The sequence below is a fragment of the Galleria mellonella genome, unplaced genomic scaffold (assembly GCF_026898425.1).
Source record: "Galleria mellonella isolate WM207_F2 unplaced genomic scaffold, CSIRO_AGI_GalMel_v1 utg57, whole genome shotgun sequence".
Taxonomy (NCBI): Eukaryota; Metazoa; Arthropoda; class Insecta; order Lepidoptera; family Pyralidae; genus Galleria; species Galleria mellonella.
Window position 1 is genome coordinate 7457087 of NW_026442119.1, and position 23971 is coordinate 7481057.

The window sequence follows — 23971 nt, forward strand, 5'->3', positions numbered from 1 at the left end:
AGAGATAATATTATATTATATAAATATAAAAGACTAGCAAGACCAGAGCACCAACCACAACACCCAAACTAAAACTAAAAATCAAACCTAGAATTTAAGCAAAGAAAAGGCGCCTGATATTGTACTACAGAGGTCGTCAAAAATATCTAACCAGGACTCTAAAGAGGGAAGGGTGGCAGGTAATTATTAAAACAGTGACTAATAATGAGGTGAGCCCATGGCCGTGGCGAGGAAGGGGGGCATTGAAGGGCAATGCCCTACCTTAAAATAAAAGGGCCCAAGAAAATTAGAGTTGCTTTTTCGAAGTCACTTAATTATGGCTTCTGCCCTACCGAAACGTACTTTTGCCCTACCTTAAACTTGGGTCTAACTACGGCCCTGGCTATACCTGTCATTACAACAGGTCAATCTCTATACGGTTCCACCTAAAAACGATCGTGGTTAACTCCTGATGAATTCGTCACGATGTGCTGACTGACCTGACTTCATCATCCCTCATGCAGAATTACCTTTCCATTTACCATTGTTCTACTTATTCACTTATCTATGAGCATCCACAACTAAGTTGGACAGTGGGGAAAGGGATTGTTAATAATGGGGTCTAATTAACCCATTGCTAGCAATACACCCTATCAGGTCGACCTCCATGCGGTTCTCCCTGGAAACCGTCGTTATTAATTCTAGCGGAATTTGTCACGATAGGCTAACTATCCTGCCTTTTCATCCTCACCTGTCATCCCTCACTGGTGCCCCGCCCGTATGCCCATGGCGCAGGCGGGGTTACCATTTCATTATCACCCATTAAAAAAAAACTAAGTTGGACAACCCTTAACTGCAATCCAAAAATCCCCATATTAAATCCCAATCTATATCTCTGAATCTCTTAATATTTGGATCACTTTCAACTTAATGTCACTTGCATCATGCTTTGAAGAGCACGCCAAAGACCTTCTTGTATAAAGCAAATTAGTCTTTGATACGAAAGCTAACACCATATTTCTCAACACACTCACTGCTAACATGAGGAATGGGAAGAGGGAGAAAAGATTGTAAATAATGGGAATTATCATTCCTCATAATATGGTCATCATAATATGGTCATAATGCTTTTTATGTGTATATATAGCTGACAGCTATCATTGTCCGTCAGGTGAAGCGTGAGTGCATGCTTGTATGTCTTATATAATTAATTAGAAAAATACGATAAAAATATTTAAGTGAGTACCTTTATTGAGATAATTTAAGATGTTATGTTAGACTCCATTACTAACATACGTTTCCCCCATACCATTTTTTTATTGAATGAAAATGGAATGGCTACCCTGTCTGCGTTATGGATATGTGATATGCGTGTATGTGGTGTGCGTATGGATAGATGATGATGAAGCAGGTTAGTTGGCCCATCGCGACAAATTCTATAAATCAATTACGATGATTTACAGGGGGAACCGCGTGGAGGTCGATCTGATAAGGTATATTACTAGCAAGGGTGCAGTTAGAGCCTATTACTAATAATCACCTTGCTCGGGGGGAAAGGGATTGTTGGTAATGGAGACAGAATCCCATTGCTAGCAATATACCCAACCAGGTCGACCTCCTCGCGGTTCTCCCTGGAAACTATCATGGTTAATTCCTGATGAATTCATCATGATGGGCTAACTGGCCTGTTTTCATTCTCATCTATCACCCTTCACTGGTGCTCCGCCAGCGTATCCCGTTAGCGCAGGCGGGGTTACCATACCATTTTCACCCATTAAAAAAAAAAATCACCTTGCCCCAATGCAAAAACCAAATTATAAATATGAAGATATTTATAACTCGATGACACTAAATGCCTACACAAATTTGAATGATATTTGATACATGAATAGGTACATATTCTAGCTCAACCTATAGAATACTTTATGTACCGACTCACACAGGCAAAACTGTGTGAAATCTAACACGCTATAATAAACACACTACCTACATTTATAACATAGTGTCTATTAAGTAAATATGACCTAAGTTTATCTTACAGGGGTTAAATAAATATATTTATAATATCCACTATTGAATGATAGCAGAATACTTTTAGATAAATAGGGCACTTTTATCTAAATATACATTGTGTGCAATATTTAAATAAAAAAAAAAAAGTGATTATACAACAAAATTTTTATATTTTAATATAATTAAAATAGTAATAATAGTGATTATACAGATTATGTATATAAGGTTTAAACAATTTTTTGGTTTCAGATACTATACACATCATATTAAATAAAAAATGCAATTTCTAAATCTACCTATTCAATTTTACTGTTATTTTTCCTTTAAAACTACATCACAATACAATGGAAGACTGGAATGAATTGAATATAACAATATTACACTTGAAATATAATGTAAAGGATACATCAAGTCAAAACTCAGCAATAGTATTCATTAAACAGACTTTGGAAAAATTATTCAATTTTCGAAAAACTATCTTTGGTTATTATAATGGTACATAATGACCATAAGTATGTAATGGTCATTATGTGCCTTCTGTTCACCTGTATAATAATGCATTTATATTGTCTAAATATAGAAAGAAGAAATCTTTGGTAGAATAAGTTATATGCAATTATATTGACTTTATAAATGGGAACACTTATACTCTACAAGTTTTATTTTGCTGTTATAGTAGATAATAACATTAAAATATAAATAAGATTAAGATTAATTGGGTTTATCCCATTGTAAAATTAATTATACTGCAATAAATATATTAAGATATAACAGGTGAAATGCGTCAGGCTCTAAAATTTATAATAGTAAAACCTGCAAAAATATAAGTGTAATCACTTATAAAGATTAATTCTAAATTCTACCAGTAACAATCTCCAGCATCAACATAACTATACCAAATTCATAAATATTATATAACTTGTATGAAATTTGTACATTGATTCATACACAAAACCAAGTACAGAATTAAAATAGTTTTAAAATTAATAACAAAAATATAACTTATCTTAAAAATATAATATGGCAACAAATGCAATGTAATATATCCTCATATATTAATAATAAGTGTATACAGAGAAGCTGTTCATTTGTCTAGGCAAGACATGAGAGTGTATTTTAAATCAGTGTACTCTTCAGCACCATGTCTGCTGCCTTCTCTCCCAATACCAGACTCCTTAATCCCACCAAAAGCTGGCTCAGCTGCCGATATTATTCCATCATTTATAGCAACCATCCCAAACTCCAACTTGTTAGACATTCTGAATGCTTGACCTAAATCCTTGGTGAAAACATAAGCAGCAAGGCCACTTCTTGTACTGTTTGCGATTTTAAGTGCCTCATCTTCACTACTAATTTTTAGACATGTGGCCACGGGTCCAAATACTTCTTCTGTAAATATTGACATGCTCTGTTTCACATTAATCAACAATGTTGATTCATAATATTTATTACCAAGTTCTGTTGCAAATTTACCTCCGACCAATGCTTTTGCACCTTTAGATATTGCATCATCAACCAAACTGGACACTTTCTTTGCTTGCTGATTGTTAATGAGTGGCCCACATGTCACACCCTCCTTGGTGCCAGGGCCCAGGATACATTTCTGGGCAATTCGACTCTTAAATCCTTTAACAAACTTGTCATACACATCCTCATGTATCAAGAATCTGTTAGCTCCAATGCATGCCTGGCCATTATTTCTGAATTTTGCTAACATTGCCTGGTCTAATGCATGTTCAATGTCTGCACTGGGGAAAACTATAAATGGTGCATTGCCACCTAACTCTAATGCGACTCTTTTCACCCCATTTGCAGCAAGTCCATATAAAGTTTTACCAACTTGTGTAGAACCCGTAAAAGATATACACCTAACAGCATCATCCTCACACATGACTTTACCAACTGATGGAGCATTTTTTCGACTAGTTGTAATGACATTGATAACTCCTGTAGGTACACCAGCTTGTTCTGCTAGTTCAGCAGCGGCAAGAGCCGAAAGTGGAGTGTCTTCTGATGGCTTGATTACACAAGTACACCCGGCTGCCATTAGAGCACCAACTTTCCGTGTTATCATTGCAAAAGGAAAGTTCCATGGAGTAATTACAGACACAACTCCAACTGGTTGTCTTGTGAGCAAAATCTGCTTATTGGGCCATGGACTAGGAACGATTTCTCCATTAATATGGCGGGCAGTGTCAGCAAACCACTCTAGAAATGAATTGCCATAAGCTACTTCCCCTCTGGCCTCAGCTAACGGTTTGCCTGATTCAGCTGTTATTATCTTCGCTAGTTCGTCCGTATTCTTTTCACATAAATTAAACCACCTCCTTAATATTTGAGAGCGTTCTTTCGCTGTCGTATTCTTCCAAGTCTCAAAAGTACTCGCCGCAGCCTGAATGGCATTTTTTGCGTCACTAGCGTCCATATCAGGAACTTCCGTTATAACAGAGTCGTCCGCTGGGTTATTTACTGAAAAAACTACATTGCTTCCAGCTTTCACCCACTGTCCATTAACGTAAGCCTGATTCTTTAGCAAATGCATTTGCCTGTATTGCAAACAATTCTTTACTCCAAATCGTAATAAACCCATTCTTATAAAACTAAATTATCTTATCTAGCACAGATAAGAACACACTTAACTAAAGAAATACAATTGTCACTACTCTCAATTGTAAACAAAGTTCAATTCAATCTAACAATTTAATAAATTACAAAATCGTTCCGCTAAATTACACATATAGGTACCTATTATCTACAACTGACACTTGACTTGACATTAACATTTGACATTGACAACTGACAACAGAAATCGGGTTGCCACCATTTAAAAACATTTATCCTCATTTTAAGGAGTAGAAACATTATTATTAATAACTGCGCCGATTAAAATGTCTTCACCGATTATTTTAATCGAGATCTGAGTAGAGGCTTGACATATATATAAGAAATATAGGTCTGTACACTATTTGTTAATTGTCTAGTACTCATAGTACAAACTCTGCTTAATTTGAGCCTAGATGGCACTGTATAATATGTCTAAGGCACATACATATTAATGAAGGTCTAAACGTATATATTTAAATAAAAAAAATTGTATAGAATAAATGTATACTTACGAATGAATCTAATCTGAGGAATATTTAAAACGAATAATAGGACTATTTTTTTCTAAAATCCCATTGGAAATGAGGTGAATTAGAAACGAAAGAGTAATAAGGAAAAATGCGTATTTTTTTTTCTTTTAAAACTTTATTCTCTTTATTTATAAAAGTAACAATTTTTTTATGAGAAAAAATTATTATTTTTTAAAATTGATAACGGTCAAATAATAATAGCCTAAATATGACATCTCAAAATGTTACATATCATGTGTTGAAAACATTCCATACTTCCAAGTAATAACAAATTAATAAGAGTACACAAATTATGAAAATTTTTGAAAATAAGAAATGATTAAATTTAAGTGCATATAACTTCATTATTTCCGCAACGATATACGCATTGTTTTGCACATTAAATTAAAAAAAAAAACACATGCAGACAGATAAAAATTATAAAAACTATTATTTTAGCTTCTGCTGCTTTTTTGAAACCCCCCCCCCCACATCATTTTTTCTAAAATATTTCCCATGTACAGAGATCATATAGTTATATTAATAACATTCAGAATAGACCTGAAATGTGTTTTCTTTACCAAAACAAAAGAAAGTAGTCATCATTTTAATTAATACGTGTACATTAATTTATAGACAATATGTACAAATTTATATTATATTGTATAAATATATTTATATAAATATATGTTATATAATATATATTATTTTTATATTATAAAAGAAAAAAACCAGTTTTCAGTTCAAATAAAAAATTAACCTGATATTGGAATTTTTTAATCAAATTACTCGCAACACAGAAAAAATGAAGCGAATTATTTTTGTTTTAAAAGAAATATTTGTCTTGAAGGTCAGACTGTATGGTTTAGTTCTTTCACCTTTCTTATTGTAAACGAATTGATACAACTACTACAGTCAGTCAAAATGACGTTTAACTAAATTGTGACCTGTTATATACACTCCACGTCTTAATAACGTAAGTTCATACATAAGATATCCTAGCCTAAGGACCAGGCGCTTGGTGTGCTTATTATTAATAATATTAATCAACCTATCGTAACCTATGCTGCTCCACTGCCGAGCGAATCCCTCCCGAAGCTGCTTCCATCTTGCATATTATTAATATTACTGGAGAAAAATTGGATTTCCCCAAATGAAATACAAATTATGTTTCTAAATATAATACAAAAATCACCTCATCGAACAGAATTTTTAATCGAATTACTTGCAACACTGACAACTGACGAGCTTTATTTTCTTTTATAAATTTTATGTATCAGCTAACTAAGTCAACCGAAAAGAAATTTTGCAAGCAAAAAACTTTTCGTTGTTTTAGTTTTGCTTAATTATAAACTGACTTTAAAAAAAGAAAGTTCCCAATTAAGTTGTAGTTTTTACAGTATACGCGAGTAACTTGCTTAATGCTTTATCGGAGTAAGCTTTCATCAAGAATCACCACAATGATTTTAGAGGAAACCGCATGAAGGTGGACCTTACAGTGTTTACTGCTAACTAACAATCCCTTCCTTGATAATTTTAAAAATATATTTGGAGAAATGGCGCCTCAGAATAAACCATTATGGTTGTAAAAACCACGAGAACACTTTATAAACCATTGCTGTCAAAATGCGATATTGCGTAGTACAATTGCTTACTAATCGCTAAATAGGTCAAATCAAAGAACAAGGGGTTAAATATACTTTTCTCTAAGAAACGGCGTAACGATTTAGTGACAATTAAAAGCATTTATAATAATCATTTTAGTTCTGAAATTGCTCAGCAGAGGCAGCACCTACGTTACAAATAATTTTTAAATATGTAAAATGTGTTCATATAATCAAACACTCTACAATTTTTGCAATGTATTACTGTTAGGGAATACCCCCTATATCGATTAAAATAAAGCGCGATGAATTACAATTGCGGATCCTATGTTTATTGTTTATTCATGTATTATAAGAGTAGATACTGCTTTTGTAATAATTTCAAATAAATAAAAATCCTATTTATAATGTAAATGTGAAAGTGAGTTTATTTATTATCTCTTGGAGACATAAGGGTTTAACTATTCGCTATGAAATTTAGTATACAAATACTGTATAAAATGGAGAGGTACTCCGGTCTCGGTAAATGAACATATTACGCTCACGCGATCGAAGTCGCAGATAAATGCTAGTTATAACTATAATCATAGATATCTAGGACATGACTACGATGCTATTATGGTAGATAATTAAATGGGGTTAAATTAATTAATTATTACGATATGGTATAATATTGTGTAGTAGTAAGTTAGTATTATTATTTATACTGCGGTAGTAGAATGCTGAACTATATATAAATATAATGCAGTACAAATTACAAAAATAATCTATAATATTATTTAATTAGTTGAATGATATCAAGCTTCAAGTGATTTTATCCTAGTTGTTTCCGTAGGCGTATTCAAAAGGGATTTGCCTCAGAATTTTCTGGTGCTCACCCCAGGATTAGGAGTGAATCTTTCATCTATGAATAAGATATGTCTAACAATACATATGTACCTTTTTTTAGACTATATTTAGTAGTAGTCATTTAGATGAAATAGGTAAAATACTTAGAACAACAATTAAAATACCTGTTGAAATAAGTACAGTCTCAATCTTTGCATTTCTGCTAAAGTTATTTTATGATTTGTATGAACATTATTATACCCACTTTATTTTTATAGACTCTCATCTTATCTCTCAGACTCATTATGCCTGTCTATATGTATGTATGTACTTACCCATTAGGTATAGGTAGATAAATAAGTACCAAAATGTGTGTTAATATACGTAAATTAGGTAAGCACATTAGCACATATAAAATTTTAGTAATGACCTTTCAGATAAATATCAATATCTTTCTAAAAATAGGTAGGTAGATGCCTTAAAGAACATAATTACCAATCTCAAAACAAAAGGTGTCCTTTCTGTTCTATGGTAGCTATACTTAAAAATATAACCAGGTATATTTAACTAAACAGCAACAAAAATGGTGACTTAATATTTAGTATATCTATATTATCTATAGTATTTTTGTTTTTTTTTTAATGGATAATAATGGAATGGTAACCTCGCCTGCGCTATCGGTAGGTATACGCTGGCAGGGCACCAGTGAAGAATAATGAGAATGAGAATTAAAAGGCAGGTCTGTTAGCTCACCATGACGAATCTAACAATAAACCAATCACGATGGTTTCCAGGGGGAACCACGAGGAGGTCGATCTGACAGGGTATATTGCTAGCAATGGGGCTACTAATCCCTATTACTAACAATCCCTTCTCCCCCTATCTATAGTATTGGATAACTTCTCAAGATCAGGAGGAAAGGGATTGTTAGTAAAGGGGATCTAGCAGTGTCATTATTATTAATATACTCACATCCACGCAATTCCTCCTAGAAATTATTTTGGTTAATTTATTAATTCGTCACTATGGGCCATCTGACCTGTTTCATCGTTACCTATCATCCCTGATTGGTACTCCGCCAGCTTATACCGATAGCATAGGCCGGGTTACCGTTCCATATCAGCCATTAAAAAAAACTTTCTGAAGATTTGGCATAATAATATTAACTGGGTTATTGTGTAATTATTGTACATGTACAACAAGAGTGATAAACATACGATCCGCCTTATGGTAAGTAACCGACAATCGTAACCTACTTGCAACAGCAGACGCATCATTCCCATGTTACCGATCCTTATTTTGGGATTTGAAGATTTAGTCACAGTACCCACAAATATTTCACTTAACATACCAAAACGGTATTTAAGCAAATAACTCGACGACAGAATTAATTATTCTTCAATCATTTTTACACTAAACCGCCTCCAAAAAATAAAATAAATACCTCCAAGAAATAAAACAAATTTGATACATGAAGTAGGCGTTATAAATTAAATTAAATTACTAATAACAGACATGTACCTGGTATCATGTGCTTGCTCCTGCACAGATTTTTGCTGCTGCAATTTATCATAAAAACCTTTCCACATTGTTTCTTCATCCATTGTGACTGTACTTAATGTTCTTGCAAAAAATATATAAACTACCTATGCAATAATTATAAAATTGAATAGTTTATTTTTTTTAATATATACACTTATATATTTTACTTAATAATGATAGTAAATGCACTACAGAAACACACGTATCTGCATAAATAAACAAGATGTCTGTTTTCTGCTGTTAACTAACATAACCCACACAGCGTATATGAATCACTGAAATACAAGATCGAGTCATACGTTGACCGAACACTGACGTCAGAAATAAGAGGTTAACCTGTATCTTGAGAGATTGGCACGGAAATAACGTTATTCGATCACAACAGTCCATCTGAGGGCTGCGTTTAGAGTTCACTGACACTGATCCGGCGTTTGATGCGATTTCTAGCGAAGTTAAAATGTATGTTATAATTTTCCTTTATAGAGTATAAATAAAAAGCATGTTTTGGCAATTATTATGCTTTGTATACTGACTTAGCGAAAACACTGACGTAATTCGTGACCGTCTAGTGTTTGTGTACTGCACGAAGTTTGTTAGTTCCGCGCACACTGCCGTCGCGGCATACAAACTAACCAGCGTGCATCATCACATTACCTTTTGTAATAGCTCTTTTTGGCATATAAACAAATTAATCTGGTATTCATGGTATGACTCCGCGTACATTACATCCTTTCCGGTAATATATTTTAGTTTCTACGCGATTATATAGGTGCTCTGGATAATAAGTAACAATGGCATTACTCATAATAGGTAGAAACATAAAACAGTGAAAGGGGAATGGAATATAAAATAACAATACAATTGAGATACGAGTCCAACTTATATATAGATTTTGGTCCTTTACATACTCTTATGAACTACATACTAGTATCTAAAGTACTGGACTAAAAGATGGAGGATACGGGTTGTAATGAAAATCGTGACTTAGGAAAACCGAAAACTAGCAAGTACATAGTATATTAAATGACCCAAGGAACATAGGTTGAAGGACGATCACATACATACGTCGAACAAGGCGAAGTAACTACTACAACAGGTGATAATAGTTACTAGAACTACGTTACAATCATTCTAAGAGCATTCTCTCGTTGTTCGAATATAATGCGTTCGCAAACAAGGTACCTTGCTTTTTTTGTCTAAACTTATTTCACTATTTCATTCATCCACAGTTTTATATTATAAGTCTCACTCGTGATCGAAACATATATTTATTATTACACATTTATTTACGTAATGTTATATGAAATGGCACGCATTTAATGATCACCTGACATTTCTAGACTAACTTTCTTAATAATTAACAGAAATGTTATGAATCTATGAAAATATCTGAATGTCTACCTCTCATAAAACCTATAACAGTCACTGATCGACAAGTCCTTATTTAAGACATTTCGTATATTTGTCGTGGTCCCTTTTCTCGGAATATCTACCATAAAGTAAGAATAAAAATAAATAATTTACTTAGATTATATATATTTAATTTATTTTTAAAACACCACCGACAAATTTCAATCTACGAACTGCGGTTTGTAACCAATGTATGAATTAATTAAATATAAAAAATACGAGACATGAATGCCTTGTATTAATTATGCATGTAGACACAAAGGCCCTTTATCTGACTTTGATTAAGTATGTGTAATGTATTAATATCAAAGACGTAGTAGAATTTTTATACGATTACTCTTTCAGGAAAAATATTAGATAAATACTAAGAAATTTTTAAATGAATGAATGAATGAAAAGAGGTTTAATACCAAAGACGAAAATTAAACAAGAACCAAATAGTTGTGTTACGTATTTGTAGCAAGACCATAAGGGTTTGTTCATTCTTTATATTTGGAAGTTTTTATTCTGCCATCAGTTTTATCTATCTATTGTCCACTGTTGCATATATAGTAGCCTTCCAGAATATTTCGCCATAAATTACGGTCCGAATACCCTCATATTGGGTGGAAGGAATTGTTAATAATGGAGACTACGGGCCCTATTACTAGTAATATACCCAATCATGTCGACCTCCCCGTGGTCCCCCCTGAAAACCACCGCGCTGAATTCCAAGTGTAGTCATCACGATGAGCTAACTGACCTGCCTTTTTCATTCTCATCTATCACCCCTCACTGGTGTCCCGCCAGCGTATACCGTTAGCGTAGGCGGGATTACCATACCATTATAATCCATTAAAAAAATATACCCTCGTATCCACACATTAATGTACTCCCTGCAATATTTTTCATCCATCTCATAGTGTGTCGTCCCAAGGTACTTGTACAATGTCACTATTTGTGAATATTTTTTTTAAGTTATTACTATGTGGCCAAAAATTTTAACTAGTCTTTTCTTTATAGCTCATTGAGCAACATAAAATGTCCTCATAATGCTAGAATAGTGACCAACCATGTATCAGTTCCAAAAGTCATTCAGTTTCATTTACGAGGTCTGTCCGGAAAGTTCGTATAAAAGTGTTCTGGAATGCGAGAAAGAGGAGTGGGGAGGCCAGGTAAGCGCAGGACCCCTTCCTTATGTCCCTAACAATGCTTCAGTTCTGGTCTGACCGCCGTGCGGTGCGAACTGGTTTGTCACGCCATCTGTGAAGTTACCTCTTAACGAAACCCCGTCGGCATGGAGCCCGCTTCCGTTGAAGAGCAGCGCGTCGTAATCAAGTTTCTCTCGAAACTCGGCAAGAATGGCCGTGAAATTTTTGCCGATCTCAGAACAGTTTATGGGGATGATGCTGTGAAGGAACCAACCGTCCACAAGTGGCTAAAAAGATTCAGAGAGGGCCGAGACAATGTTGATTATTTTTTTCGATGTTCGGGGGATTGTCCATCAAGAATTCGTCCCTCCAGGCCAGACAGTTGATGGAAAATTCTACGTCGATGTGCTCAGACGCCTCAAAGCTCGTGTGGCACGAGTTCGTCCAGAATTGGCGCGAGAGGGGCGTTGGATTCTTCACCACGACAATGCCCCTGCCCACACCTCTCTTGTTGTCCGTGAGTTTTTGAGTAAAAATTCCATTACGGTGACCGAACACCCCCCCTATTCGCCGGATTTGGCCCCGTGTGACTTCTTCTTGTTCCCAAAAACCAAATTGGTACTTCGGGGGCGGCATTTGGGGGACATAAATGAGATAAAAAAAGCTACGACGGGGCAGCTGAGAAACCTACAACCAGAGGACTTTCAAGGAGCCTTCTCACAGTGGAAACGGCGTTGGCACAAGTGCATTATGTCACAGGGGGAGTACTTTGAAGGGGATAAAATTGATTTACCTGAATAATTGTAAAATAAAATTTTTAAAAAACTTTTATACGTACTTTCCGGACAAACCTCGTACGCTCCAATCCTTTTAAAGACTTCTTACTTTTCCTATCTTTGACCTTTGTGGTGTTTGGAAAGAAAAAATGTGATTTCTTTTTTATCACATCTTATCTATTTAATAATCTATCTGATTTCTTTAACTTAGTTTCCTTAATATACTGAAAGTACTATAAGGTATATAATTTTATTTTTATTTTTACCTGGTATATAATTTTAGTGCGCTCTTAATAGATCCTTTTTTTATAATTTTACTAAATATAAATGTATCCAGACGATGTCTGTACATGGGAGATATGAAGAGGAACAAAACTCAAAACAATGTTTTAAAAATTTTGTTAGTCTGTATGTTTGTTCCAGCATCATCCAAAATCTACAGCACCAAACTGAATTGCGGTTTCAACATATGTTCCTGAAGGTCTAATTTAAAATCTGGTATGTTTTATCTTGATATGCCATCTGGGTGAAACAGACTATCCATTTCAATGGTTTTCCTGTCCATATACACGCGTACAAAGCAGCGGGCAAAAAAACTAATTAAAAATATAGTAATTGTTTAATTTTGTTCAGATTATCGCAAATAATTGCTATTGTTACTCTTAGGTGCAAGGCAGTCGCATGGGGAGACGCTTGTGTTTAACTGTAAGTCGCAAACAACTGTCATTATGTGGTAATCGGGCAAAACTGTCTACTTATAAGCCATAACCATATAATGTACGTGCATTCACACACATAACGTTAGAATAGACATTCTCATGCATTACCTTTTTTCTCATTGCATTTTAAAATGTGTTGTGGAGGTACTACTTACTAGAAATGACAAAAACTGACTGATGGTTCATCAAGAGAAAATTCGTATTTCACTACAATACGAACATTATAGAACATACTAAACCATTCAATATGTAATGAGGACTAAGATCTAATCATCTACAATGCACGCGTTATTTTTCAACGGCAAAATTTGGAAAAACGATTTAATTTCATCTACAAAAACCTACTCAAGTTATTCAAAGAAACATAAGCAAAAAAGCCTCACACTAAAATCTGCCTATAGAAGTTATGTGCCGTAATATACAACTATTACGCTTAAAATTATATAATACATAAACGTCTTTTGCATTGAATGTGAAAAAAATGCATAATAGCTACAGATTGTTCACAAAGGAAATGGATTACCTATTCTGTTTAAATCTGTACTAAGTAGGTAAGTAAATGAGGACAACCATTAAAAATTTGTGTTAACGAAATACCTAATAATCTTGTTTGTTCCAGTTAAATACCAAGCCATTATCACAAAGTGTAGACTGATAATGACATCAGTGGAATATAGCCGAATGACGCAGAAATCATCAGTGTCTTGGCACAAGGCCACTCAAGTTGGGGCACAGGGGGAATACTACAGTTCAGTCTCACGTATTATATCAAGCCTTGTCAAGCCTTGAAGCTAACTTTTTGCTTTTTTTAATCGCAACATAGTTCAACGGCATGGAACCTGTTGTATTGTTAGATAGGTACCTTGTCTCATTATTTTTTTTTATCCTCCTAAGAATATTAGATTTAAAACATAGTCAACTAAATTACCTGTTTAATTTTAGTAAATAAATTACGTTTTTTTATAATTTAAGAACTAATATGTATTTGATTAGAATTTTATTGTATTATTACCGTTAATTTGCTGTATTAAAATCGTTTTATTTTTATACAAATAATACAGACGCTGTTACACTTCGGAATAAAATGAATGCACTTAAAACTATTTTCATATTGAGTTAATGTTACTCGGGGAAAGTTTTGCAGTTTCAAAAATAAATACTATTTCACTAGGTATAGGTTTGTAAATATAGGTAATAATAAACATATTTTATATTTTTAAACAATCTTACCAACTAGCCTCACAAATTAGTACAAAAACAAATGTAACATCACTTAATAATTCAAGTATATTTTGCCATACAAAAAAACACCATCTTCAATCAAGAAAAAACTAAACTACTAACTATTGAATCTATTTTGCTAAAATTTCTATGGGCCCAATCTGGAAGTATGTCCTTTCAAATTAAAGTAAAAATGTTCCAAATCGGTTTATAAAAGACGGAGTTCTGATGTTACAAAAATAAAAAAAGTTGAGAACATTATTCTCATCTTACTGAATAATTCAAGATTCTCAACATACTCGTACAGTGATTCATTCGGAGAGAAATTATATGGGAGCACAGATACATATAGAATAGAAACAGTAGCTGATATGACAAATAGTCATATCAGCTTCTGTCCACTGCTGAACATGAGGCCTATGTCATCCTATATCCCTATATCCCATGAAGGGGATTTTACTAGTAATTGCCATACTTAGCAGGCGGATGGTGATATTTTACGAGGGACAACGCTGCTACCAATCCATCTACTATTGAGTTCCCTTACGACACCCACGGGAAAGAAATTTAAAGGTATTAAACTGTATTAATAGCAATTATTAAAATCTATACAGAATTGACGAAGATACTAAAAACTACCAAACTGAGGTTATTCTCCTTTACGTAGGTAACCCTTTTTAAGTAACTGGAATTCCAAACTTAAAACGATTTCAAATCTATATAAAACTTAAATTTTAAAAATATCTATATTAAAAATAGCACAAGTACATAATGCCAATAGATAAAAATAATGAAATCCAATAATGATGGATTCGATTTCGTTCTTGTTGGATCTTCAGTTATAAGGATTACATAATCATTTTCACAAATTTTACTGGATTCAAAATTAGATAAATACATACTTCTTAATTTTTATTATCTTTTTTGCAGATAAAAATTGATATGCTCACGATTGTAATCCCTAATGATATCACCATCATCATATCAGCCGTCAACGGTCGACTGTTGTGCTAACATAAGCTTCCCCCTTGCGGGGTTTTGCCAGTAGATGTCACGCTTGGTAGGCGGGTTTGCAACCGCAGTTAGGCTTTATGTGCAGCGATATTTGAACAGGGACGCTGGTCTTTTGACTATTAAATTCCCTTATTCGTATCTTATGACACCCATGGATAAAATGAAAGGGGTGGCCCATTCTATACCGGGACCATATGGTAATAATAGTATAGTCAAAGACTTTTTTTATAACACAGAGAGCAAATGAGCATGTGGCACACCTGATGGTAAGTGAGTATTGCTATAATAAAAAACTAAGCAAGACCACTTTTCGCTTAGTTACTTTCTACCAATATTTTTTTTATTGGTAGTGAATACCTACGGATACCTATCTATAGAATAATTTTATATTTAGAGTTAAGTCTGGTGATTTAATTATTGGTTTCATAGGTAGTATTTAGTATTTGTTTATATATTCTACTTATAAATGTAAGTTAAAAATGTTTACTTTTTTTAGATGAACATGGAAGTGTAATCACGCTTGGAACACTATATTGCTAACAACGCAGGGCTAGTTCCATTTACTTATAATCCCCTTCCCCTAACGTTTATGTCTAACACTGACGGATGAACAGCTATATATAAAATTTAGTACACAGATGAATCATTTACTGAATATCAAAAATTTCTTTTCAGAACAGACAAAGCAGCAAAATATAGCTATTAGAAAATAAAAGATACACGTATAACATATCCTGCATTATTATACTAATAACATCAACATATTGCATTAAATGTTACAATTAAATGATATATCAACGTATCCTTCCTTTTGTTTAGATAAAGCAGTTTTTAATTATATATTGCAGTCTATAATTACATTTGACAGAACAGTAGAACAATAGGTGCGTAATTTTTACAGTACAATAAGATCTAACAGTTAGTAAAAAATAATCGTTAGGAGACAGTTATAATATACCTATAAAGAAATTCTTTTTAATTATTTTTTATCTAAACCATCTCTTTGGAACCAGCGTGCATATAAGGGACGCGTGCATACAGCAGTCAATGAAGCGAGCGAGTAGGTTTATATCAAGATTTGTTTATATATCGATTATATAAACAAATTTTAGAACAAAAATAGATCAGTGTATGCATTAGGTTATGTTATACCTTGTTAGTTATAAGACATCTTACATAAAGATTACCCTTATCATAAACAATATGATTTTAAAAACTGTAGCATATATATTTATTTTTTATCAATAAAAATATTTCGCATATTGGCTATTTTTTTCTGTTAACAAAATAACATCGAAATAACGAATATGTACCTACCTTAGTGAATCATCTCATATGAGGAAAATTATAATGTTTAGTACCTATATAATTGCACATTTCGATGAAACTTTTGTTTGCCTTAATTAATTAATTCTTAATTAAATATTATATTAATCCTTACTAATAATATAATTTTGAAAGTAAGTTTGTTTTTCTTGTTATTATGAGGCTTTAATGGCTCAAATATGCGTTATTAAATTTGACAAATTTGTCTTCTTTGCAAGTTAAGACTTTCTTTCGGTAAAAGCAACAAAATCACTTATCTTTTTCCAATTAACTTCATTTCAGACCCTATTCTTTACTTCGCTACATAACTTGACACCAAGCATTTCTTTTAACAATCCCATTAAGTTATTTTATAAAACAAATTATATTAATACATATTTAAGAAACAAACACACAACAACAGCACAGAGTACCTCGTTAATTTCTCAAAATAATACATTTAGTAGATAAAAATAGTGAAATTATATATTTGGTAATAAACGATATTGCATCACCATTCTATAAAGTCACCATCTTATTAGTGTAACCCACTACACTAAATTAATATGCAAATATGACTTAATAAAATAATAAAGTAACACATACTTTCGTCTGCTTATAATCTCTTTTTCTTGTAACTTTTTATACACTAATTTCCACGGATCAGCGTCTGAATGATTTGTTCGTTTCATTTTTCCACCACTATAAACTCACACTATTAAGACACAATAAATGTGTTTAACACATGTGTTTAACTGTAAAATATTATTAAATAGGCAAATATAAGATATGTAGTTAGTACTGAACGTGTAGTGCAAATATTTTCAGGTCTCCGCAATGCGTGTCTCAGCTAGCGACCGTCTGACTGTAACTGTAAGCTTTGTTTGGCCAACGCTTAACTACTCCAATTTTTTAGAGATACAAGGTTGAACATAAAAAACAGTTTTTTACCGAATACATTGTAGAAAAATAGTGTATTATGCTCAGTAATATTTCTCACGTACAAATTCTCATATTAACGTTATATGAATATTGAATGAATAATTTAAACACACAGTAACATCCTAATCTTCGAGTCAAGTTTTTTACAGTGTATATCAAACATCATTCAGTCAAACAACATCAAATTGATTGTCCTGAAGAAATGATGATTGTAACTATTACCTCAAACATAACAACTGGCACGTCACTTGTCGCTAATACTATTTCTGGGCCCTGATGATTAAATATCCCTTTTTATGATGAGTGGTAAGATACAATTCAGGCTAAAATACAACAATATATGCAGTCCTGTTTCAATAGTAATACATCTATCAACAGGATTAGTTTGAATTGCATTAAGTAAAAATCCAGTTATAGTTCCTTTATCTTTTTATGGATGAAGATAGAATGGTGCACCTGCCTCTGCTAACGGTATACAATGGCGTGGCACCAGTAGAGAATGAAGCGTTGAAGATGAAGACAGGTCAGTTTACCCATCGGGGCAAATTCACTATAAATTTACCACGATGGTTTCCAAGGGGAACCACATGGAAGTAGATCTGACAGGGTATAATATTGCTACCAATGGGACGTAATATCCCTATTACTAACAATCCCTTCCCCCAATTCCTTTTTCTATTACGTAAGAGACAAACGAGCATGTGGCTTACCTAATGATAAGTGATTACCGCACTTGCAACATCAGAGGCTATAGATTATTTAAGTAGAACTTAATAAAAATGTAATGTAAAAAGCATAAGAGTCTATTGATGTCCAATAGTAGGGCAAATAGACAATCGATTAATTGAGTGAATGCTTCAATTTGTTGCTAATTTCATTTAGAGAGTGTTTCTGTAATAATTTCAACAAAACACGGGGTCTACCATAAAATCAAATCCTGAATATTCGGATTCAATTTCATAATTTTGTTCATACCGAAATCGGCCCAGTAAATGAAGCTTAATATTTCGTTCCACATAAATCCTACCATAATAGTCGAAAGGAACGATATTTTAGCATTTTATATATTTTTAAACAGTAAAAATTATGTAATTTTTAAAATGAAATGTGTGTTTCGTTCAACCCCGAAATTTCAAAAATCTTTTTATGGTAGGACCTCTGGTTATCTTTTCATTAAGTTCTATTGAAGCAGACTATGCATGCTCATGGAACTCAAATGACCCCAATTAATTTCTAAATATGAAAACAATTTGAGAGAAGTGTTCTGTATCATATTTTGGGTTGGGTTTAGGTTTAATATACTTACTAATTGCTAGGTATTTGTTTCATAATTCACATTCATCATCATCATCATATCAGCCTTTAACTGTCCACTGCTGAACATGGGAGGTTTTGCCACGCTTAACATATAATTTACATTAAACTACTATAAACTAAAATTAGGGAAGGACATTGTTGGCAAACTTCATTCAAATAGTACACAAACAGGGACGCACTGATACTTTCGCATTTATAATTACTAATATTAGATACTAATTATCAACTTTAATTCCCACATACTAACATAACTAAAGTAGTTCATACGAGTATTTATTTACGAGTTTTTCACACATGATATTTGCAAACAAACAGTCCAAATTATATTGAAAGCATTAGAAATTATTATAAGGTCATTTTCTATATAAAGGAAGTAACTCCAAACAATTAAAAAAAATAAACAGTGAAAACCTAAAAACCCAATATACATAATGATATACTCGTATTACCTAATACTATAATTATAATACATATTATAAATCTAAAAGTTAAAAAGATGTTAGGATGTTTGTTACTCAATCACGCTTAAACGGCTGAACGAAATTTAGTACACAAGTAGATTATATCGTAACTAAATATATAGGACTTTTTATACTGACGCACGCCGCCAAGGCGAGAAATAGGCAGTCCAAAATAAAGACTTATCAGGCCCTATACATATAATATTGCCTCATAAGAAGTTTTCCTAGAAGATATGAGAATTAGGACAATGTCTTATCATTATGTGCAATGAAACCGACATAAATAAAAAGAACTAAAATTACGCAGCATACAATATACTGGTATAATGAACTCATTATTTTAATAGTCAATTTTATTATACCATTTATTTCAGCCATTAACTGTCTACTGCTGGACATAAGTCTTCCCCATTGAGGGGAGTTTTGCCAGTAGTTGCCACGCTTGGCAACCGCAATTAGGCTTTTATAGATATTTTAAAAGAGACGCTGTTGCCCATCCCTCGCCTTCCTTAGTCGATTCTTACGAGACCTACGAGAAAGAAAAGGGTGGCCTATTCTAATACGGCATTATTATACGATAATCCCTAGCAAAGGTCAGCGGGCTATCACAACAGTTCTTATTTATAAACAAAAGTTATCACTTTCCATCAGGTGGGCCGTAAACTTGTTTGCCGTTCTAAGAATCATAAAGAAATACATCCTATAAAATAATTATGTAGCGTAAACACACAGAACCCGTTGAATATAACAGCGTGTTATGTCTGTACTTATTTTGAACACTTAACAATTGTCTTGTAAGAATGGCCGTCGGGAAATCCAGCCCACGTACATTATTTGCAGACTTGATTCATGCGGCTAATTGGCAAGCTGCATACAATAAGACGATTACCTAGTCCAGTTATCCTACTTCAGTCATAGTTTAGATTATAATATCTATACATAAAATAATAAAATATATGCATACATGTGTTTAGAATTTTGTTACGAGCAACGCGAGTGATAACCCTTCATATAGTAATGGATATTCATGGATGATAAATAGAATAGTAATCATGCCTGCAGCATTAATTAATACTGACGAAGTTCTAGGGTCGCCTTACATGTTATATTGCTAGTAATGGAGATTAAATTTCTCCTTAATAGTACTCCTTCTTTCTTTATAGTAATGGAATATAAATACCATTCACACATTCGTCACGTCTCCTTTCAGCCAAAGCGACATCAGAAGCAATTTAGAGAACAAAGCATATATACATAGTATTTCAGTACGAGAGAAAAAATGTCTAAATAAAACCCTATACCAATCCACCTACCCCTCAAAGTCTAATAGCAGAACTCTTGTAAAGAAAAACCCGTGCCCCATGTTGGTATGTTATTAGGTTTCATAGAGAAAATACTTATGAGACAAATAATATATGGTTTACGGTTTAATGTACGGAATCTAGAATAAATATTTTTAGACATTTTTTCTCCTTATGTATGATCGCAATCTATAATCAAATTTAATATATTTTTATGCCTAACATATATACATGTATGGATAGACATAAATAACTTTAGAATTTTTACAAAATTATTTGTTTAATAATATCAAAAAATAAAATATAATAAATATATCATCATTTAACACAAAATGTATTCATTCTAGCTTTTTTGCATTACAATGACGTAACATTACTAATATGCCAAGTATAAAAAATAATTCAAAATTAATATAATAAAACAAACGACAGCGTCCATTTGTAAAGATAATAACTATAAGAGTAAGTGCTTCAATCTGTCTTAGGATATAACCATCATTTACTCCTGTGGTATGAACAACGTGAAAACTGGCGTACATGTATGTAATAGGTACATTTATCCAGTCATTTTGATAACCTTTTTTTATACCACTAGGGTGGCAAACAAGCATACGGCCCATCTAATGGTAAGCCTTAACATTACAGTAGACTATGAAAGCCTGCAATACCAGGGGCATTACGTTGCCAACCCTGAAGAAACCTCTTTACCCCTTTTTTGAAGAACCTTATACTTCTTCGTCACTTGAAAAAACCTTATACACTTTCGTCACTTGGAAAAACCTTGCTAAATTTACTTATTAATTTAAATAGTTTAATAATTTAATAGTTGTGGTTAATATTATTACAATGGACAGAAATACCTGATTTCATGCCTACCTATCAGTCAAGACTTCTCACTAGTACCTCGCCAGCGTAATAATCCTAAATAATTCTAAACCTACTTAATATACTATACGAATAAAATTGTGGGCTGAAGCTATTTTATTCATAACTCATAATGAAATCCCCTTTCCGTAAGACCAATTACGTGTTTTCCATGAGTCAAATAAATAGAAATACTTTTTATTGAAATGTATTTTCAATTAATTAACAACTTTACTTATTTACAAGTCAATGAATGCGTGTACAAGAGAGCATCGTATCTTTGTAATTTACTAACATAATAACAAACAAGATAATGGCGTCTCTGGGATAAAAGTAGTAACTGTTGTTTAATAGATACCGATAGTGCATTTCATTTCCAACTTATTAAAAATTAAACAGCACCATAATATAGACCTAGTTGTCTATACAGCATAGTATAGATAACCTAATATTAATGGCAAAACTGTCAAAAAAAAAATGTTAATTCTAATAATTAACACTCTGGTTAAGTCCTTTAGTGAAACGTAATCTTGTAACGTAACTGTATATGGTATAAAGTATTACAAACAAAAAACGAACAATCCGAGACATGTCGGCATATTTGCTGTCAATTCGTCGGACGTCTGCCACGTAGGATTCTAATTTATACTCAACGAAATGTGGGCAAATATGAGTCACCACACCGATAACAGACGACAAAATGTCTTTGCCTCCATCTACAGACGTGGGCATACTAGTACCAATTTGAAAACCTTGTATTTTATTGTATGTATGTTGTGTTAAGCTAGTGAACTTCAAACGACATAACAGGAAGTTGAAATTAATACATAAAGTAATATTATGGCATAAGAACTTAGACGTATTAACAAATAAGAATTTATTTCTATACCGTAATGTCAGTAGAAAGGCCGTTCAAGTGAATTATTTTATCTGTGCTGTGAGGTCCCGGCATAGAATGAGCCATCGCTTCTTGACCCGTGGATGTCGTAAGAGGCGACTAAAGGAACTCAATGGTCGAGAGAAGGGCAGCAGAGTCCCTATAAAGACATATCCAAAACCTAACTGCGGTTGCCAACATGCCTGACAAGCGTAGCAACTACTGGCAAAACCCCACAACGGGGAGCCTATGTTTAACAATTAACAGCCGATATGATAATAATGAATTACGATGAAGCATTTATTCCTTAATTCGCCCGCTTGAATCCATACATAAAGTATCCTATTTGCTAAGTAATCTACCCGCGTATCAAATTTCATTTAAATCCGTTCAGTAGTTTTTCGTGAAAGAGAACCCCCCAAGGGGGAGGCCTATGGACAGACTGGTTTGATAACGATGATTACAAAATCTAATAGGTAAGTTTATATGCAAATGCTTTTATTAGACTTTGATTACATACATATTTAGTATCCAAGTACATGAGCTAATTTTGAGTGGAGTCACATAGGTAGGAGTAGGTTGCGTTGCGACCATATTTGTACGGGAAGCTTTATCAGTGAGTCACGTATCTTACGTGTTTATTTTTCTCTTGTGTTTGCTAGAAATAAAGGTGTATGAAGGATGTTACTCAGCTCTGTATGTATATATATCAAGTACTGAACTGCAGTGAGATAATAATGATGACGATGACATCAATTTATAGATTTCATATAAATAAAGAAACTGACATTTCATCATCTATTTATGACTGTACTTCAAAAACTTTACAAGTAAACTATTTATAAGCTTATATAACATATCGTATTATAGATATAATTACAATATACTGGTGCAGTTTTCACGAACACCCATTATTTTTTTAAAATATTTACATTATAATATTGCACGTGTCTACACCTAGCGGGTATAGGTAATTCATAGTTATTTATAAGTCTGTGTAATTTCTAAATTCATAACTCTTTGTATATTTTCTTAGAGATAATTTGAATATGCATTAAACATGAACTACATACGTAAAGCTTAAAGCAATTGTACCCAAATATACATATTAAATTTATTACACAACAACGCAGTTAATAGCAAGTACATCCGAGTACGGGGCAGAGTGGATGACCAAATTCAGGGCCATTATATTAGTCAGTCAGTCATTAGTGTTGCTAATTTAACATTATTCAACACAAGTACAGGTAGGTAAATGCCGGTAAAACAAAAGATCATGGCCTGATTTAACCACAAACGAGGACAATTCGCTACGTACAAAATGAAACATAGAATGAGAATAATAAATAAAATAGGTACTGAACAAATTTTAATTACCGTAGAAAGGGGCTATTTGCAAGTCGTGGGGTTAAATGGAATTTCTTAAATAAAAGATTTGATTATCTACGTATATTTTTTAATTTAGCAATGAGTAGAATATTTGTTGTCACCTGGTAACACAAAGACTATTGTAAATTTTTTTAAAATTTTTGAGGTTATAGTTAAGCATTACACA

General features: G+C 33.0%; 2 protein-coding genes across 7 annotated transcripts in view; both read right to left on the reverse strand.

Annotated features, from left to right (window-relative positions):
- The window catches only part of LOC113509636 (protein unc-13 homolog 4B), a 60277-nt gene that overhangs the window by 29353 nt on the left and 6953 nt on the right, over positions 1 to 23971 (reverse strand). The window contains exon 1 of one of the 6 annotated variants that reach the window (XM_026893003.3): positions 17261 to 17541. The exons of 4 other annotated variants lie outside the window; for them this stretch is intronic. In XM_026893003.3, coding sequence (XP_026748804.1) covers positions 17261 to 17346 — 86 coding nt within the window. In that variant the 5' untranslated portion in view covers positions 17347 to 17541. Of the gene's footprint in view, positions 1 to 9058; positions 9695 to 17260; positions 17542 to 23971 lie in introns of those variants that run through there. One more of the 6 variants, XM_026893004.3, reaches the window with a different exon arrangement.
- Positions 2140 to 4755, reverse strand: LOC113509637 (glutarate-semialdehyde dehydrogenase). Its single transcript, XM_026893007.3, has one exon. It carries the CDS (start codon positions 4580 to 4582, stop codon positions 3077 to 3079), a length of 1506 nt encoding a protein of 501 aa, XP_026748808.2. The 5' UTR covers positions 4583 to 4755; the 3' UTR covers positions 2140 to 3076.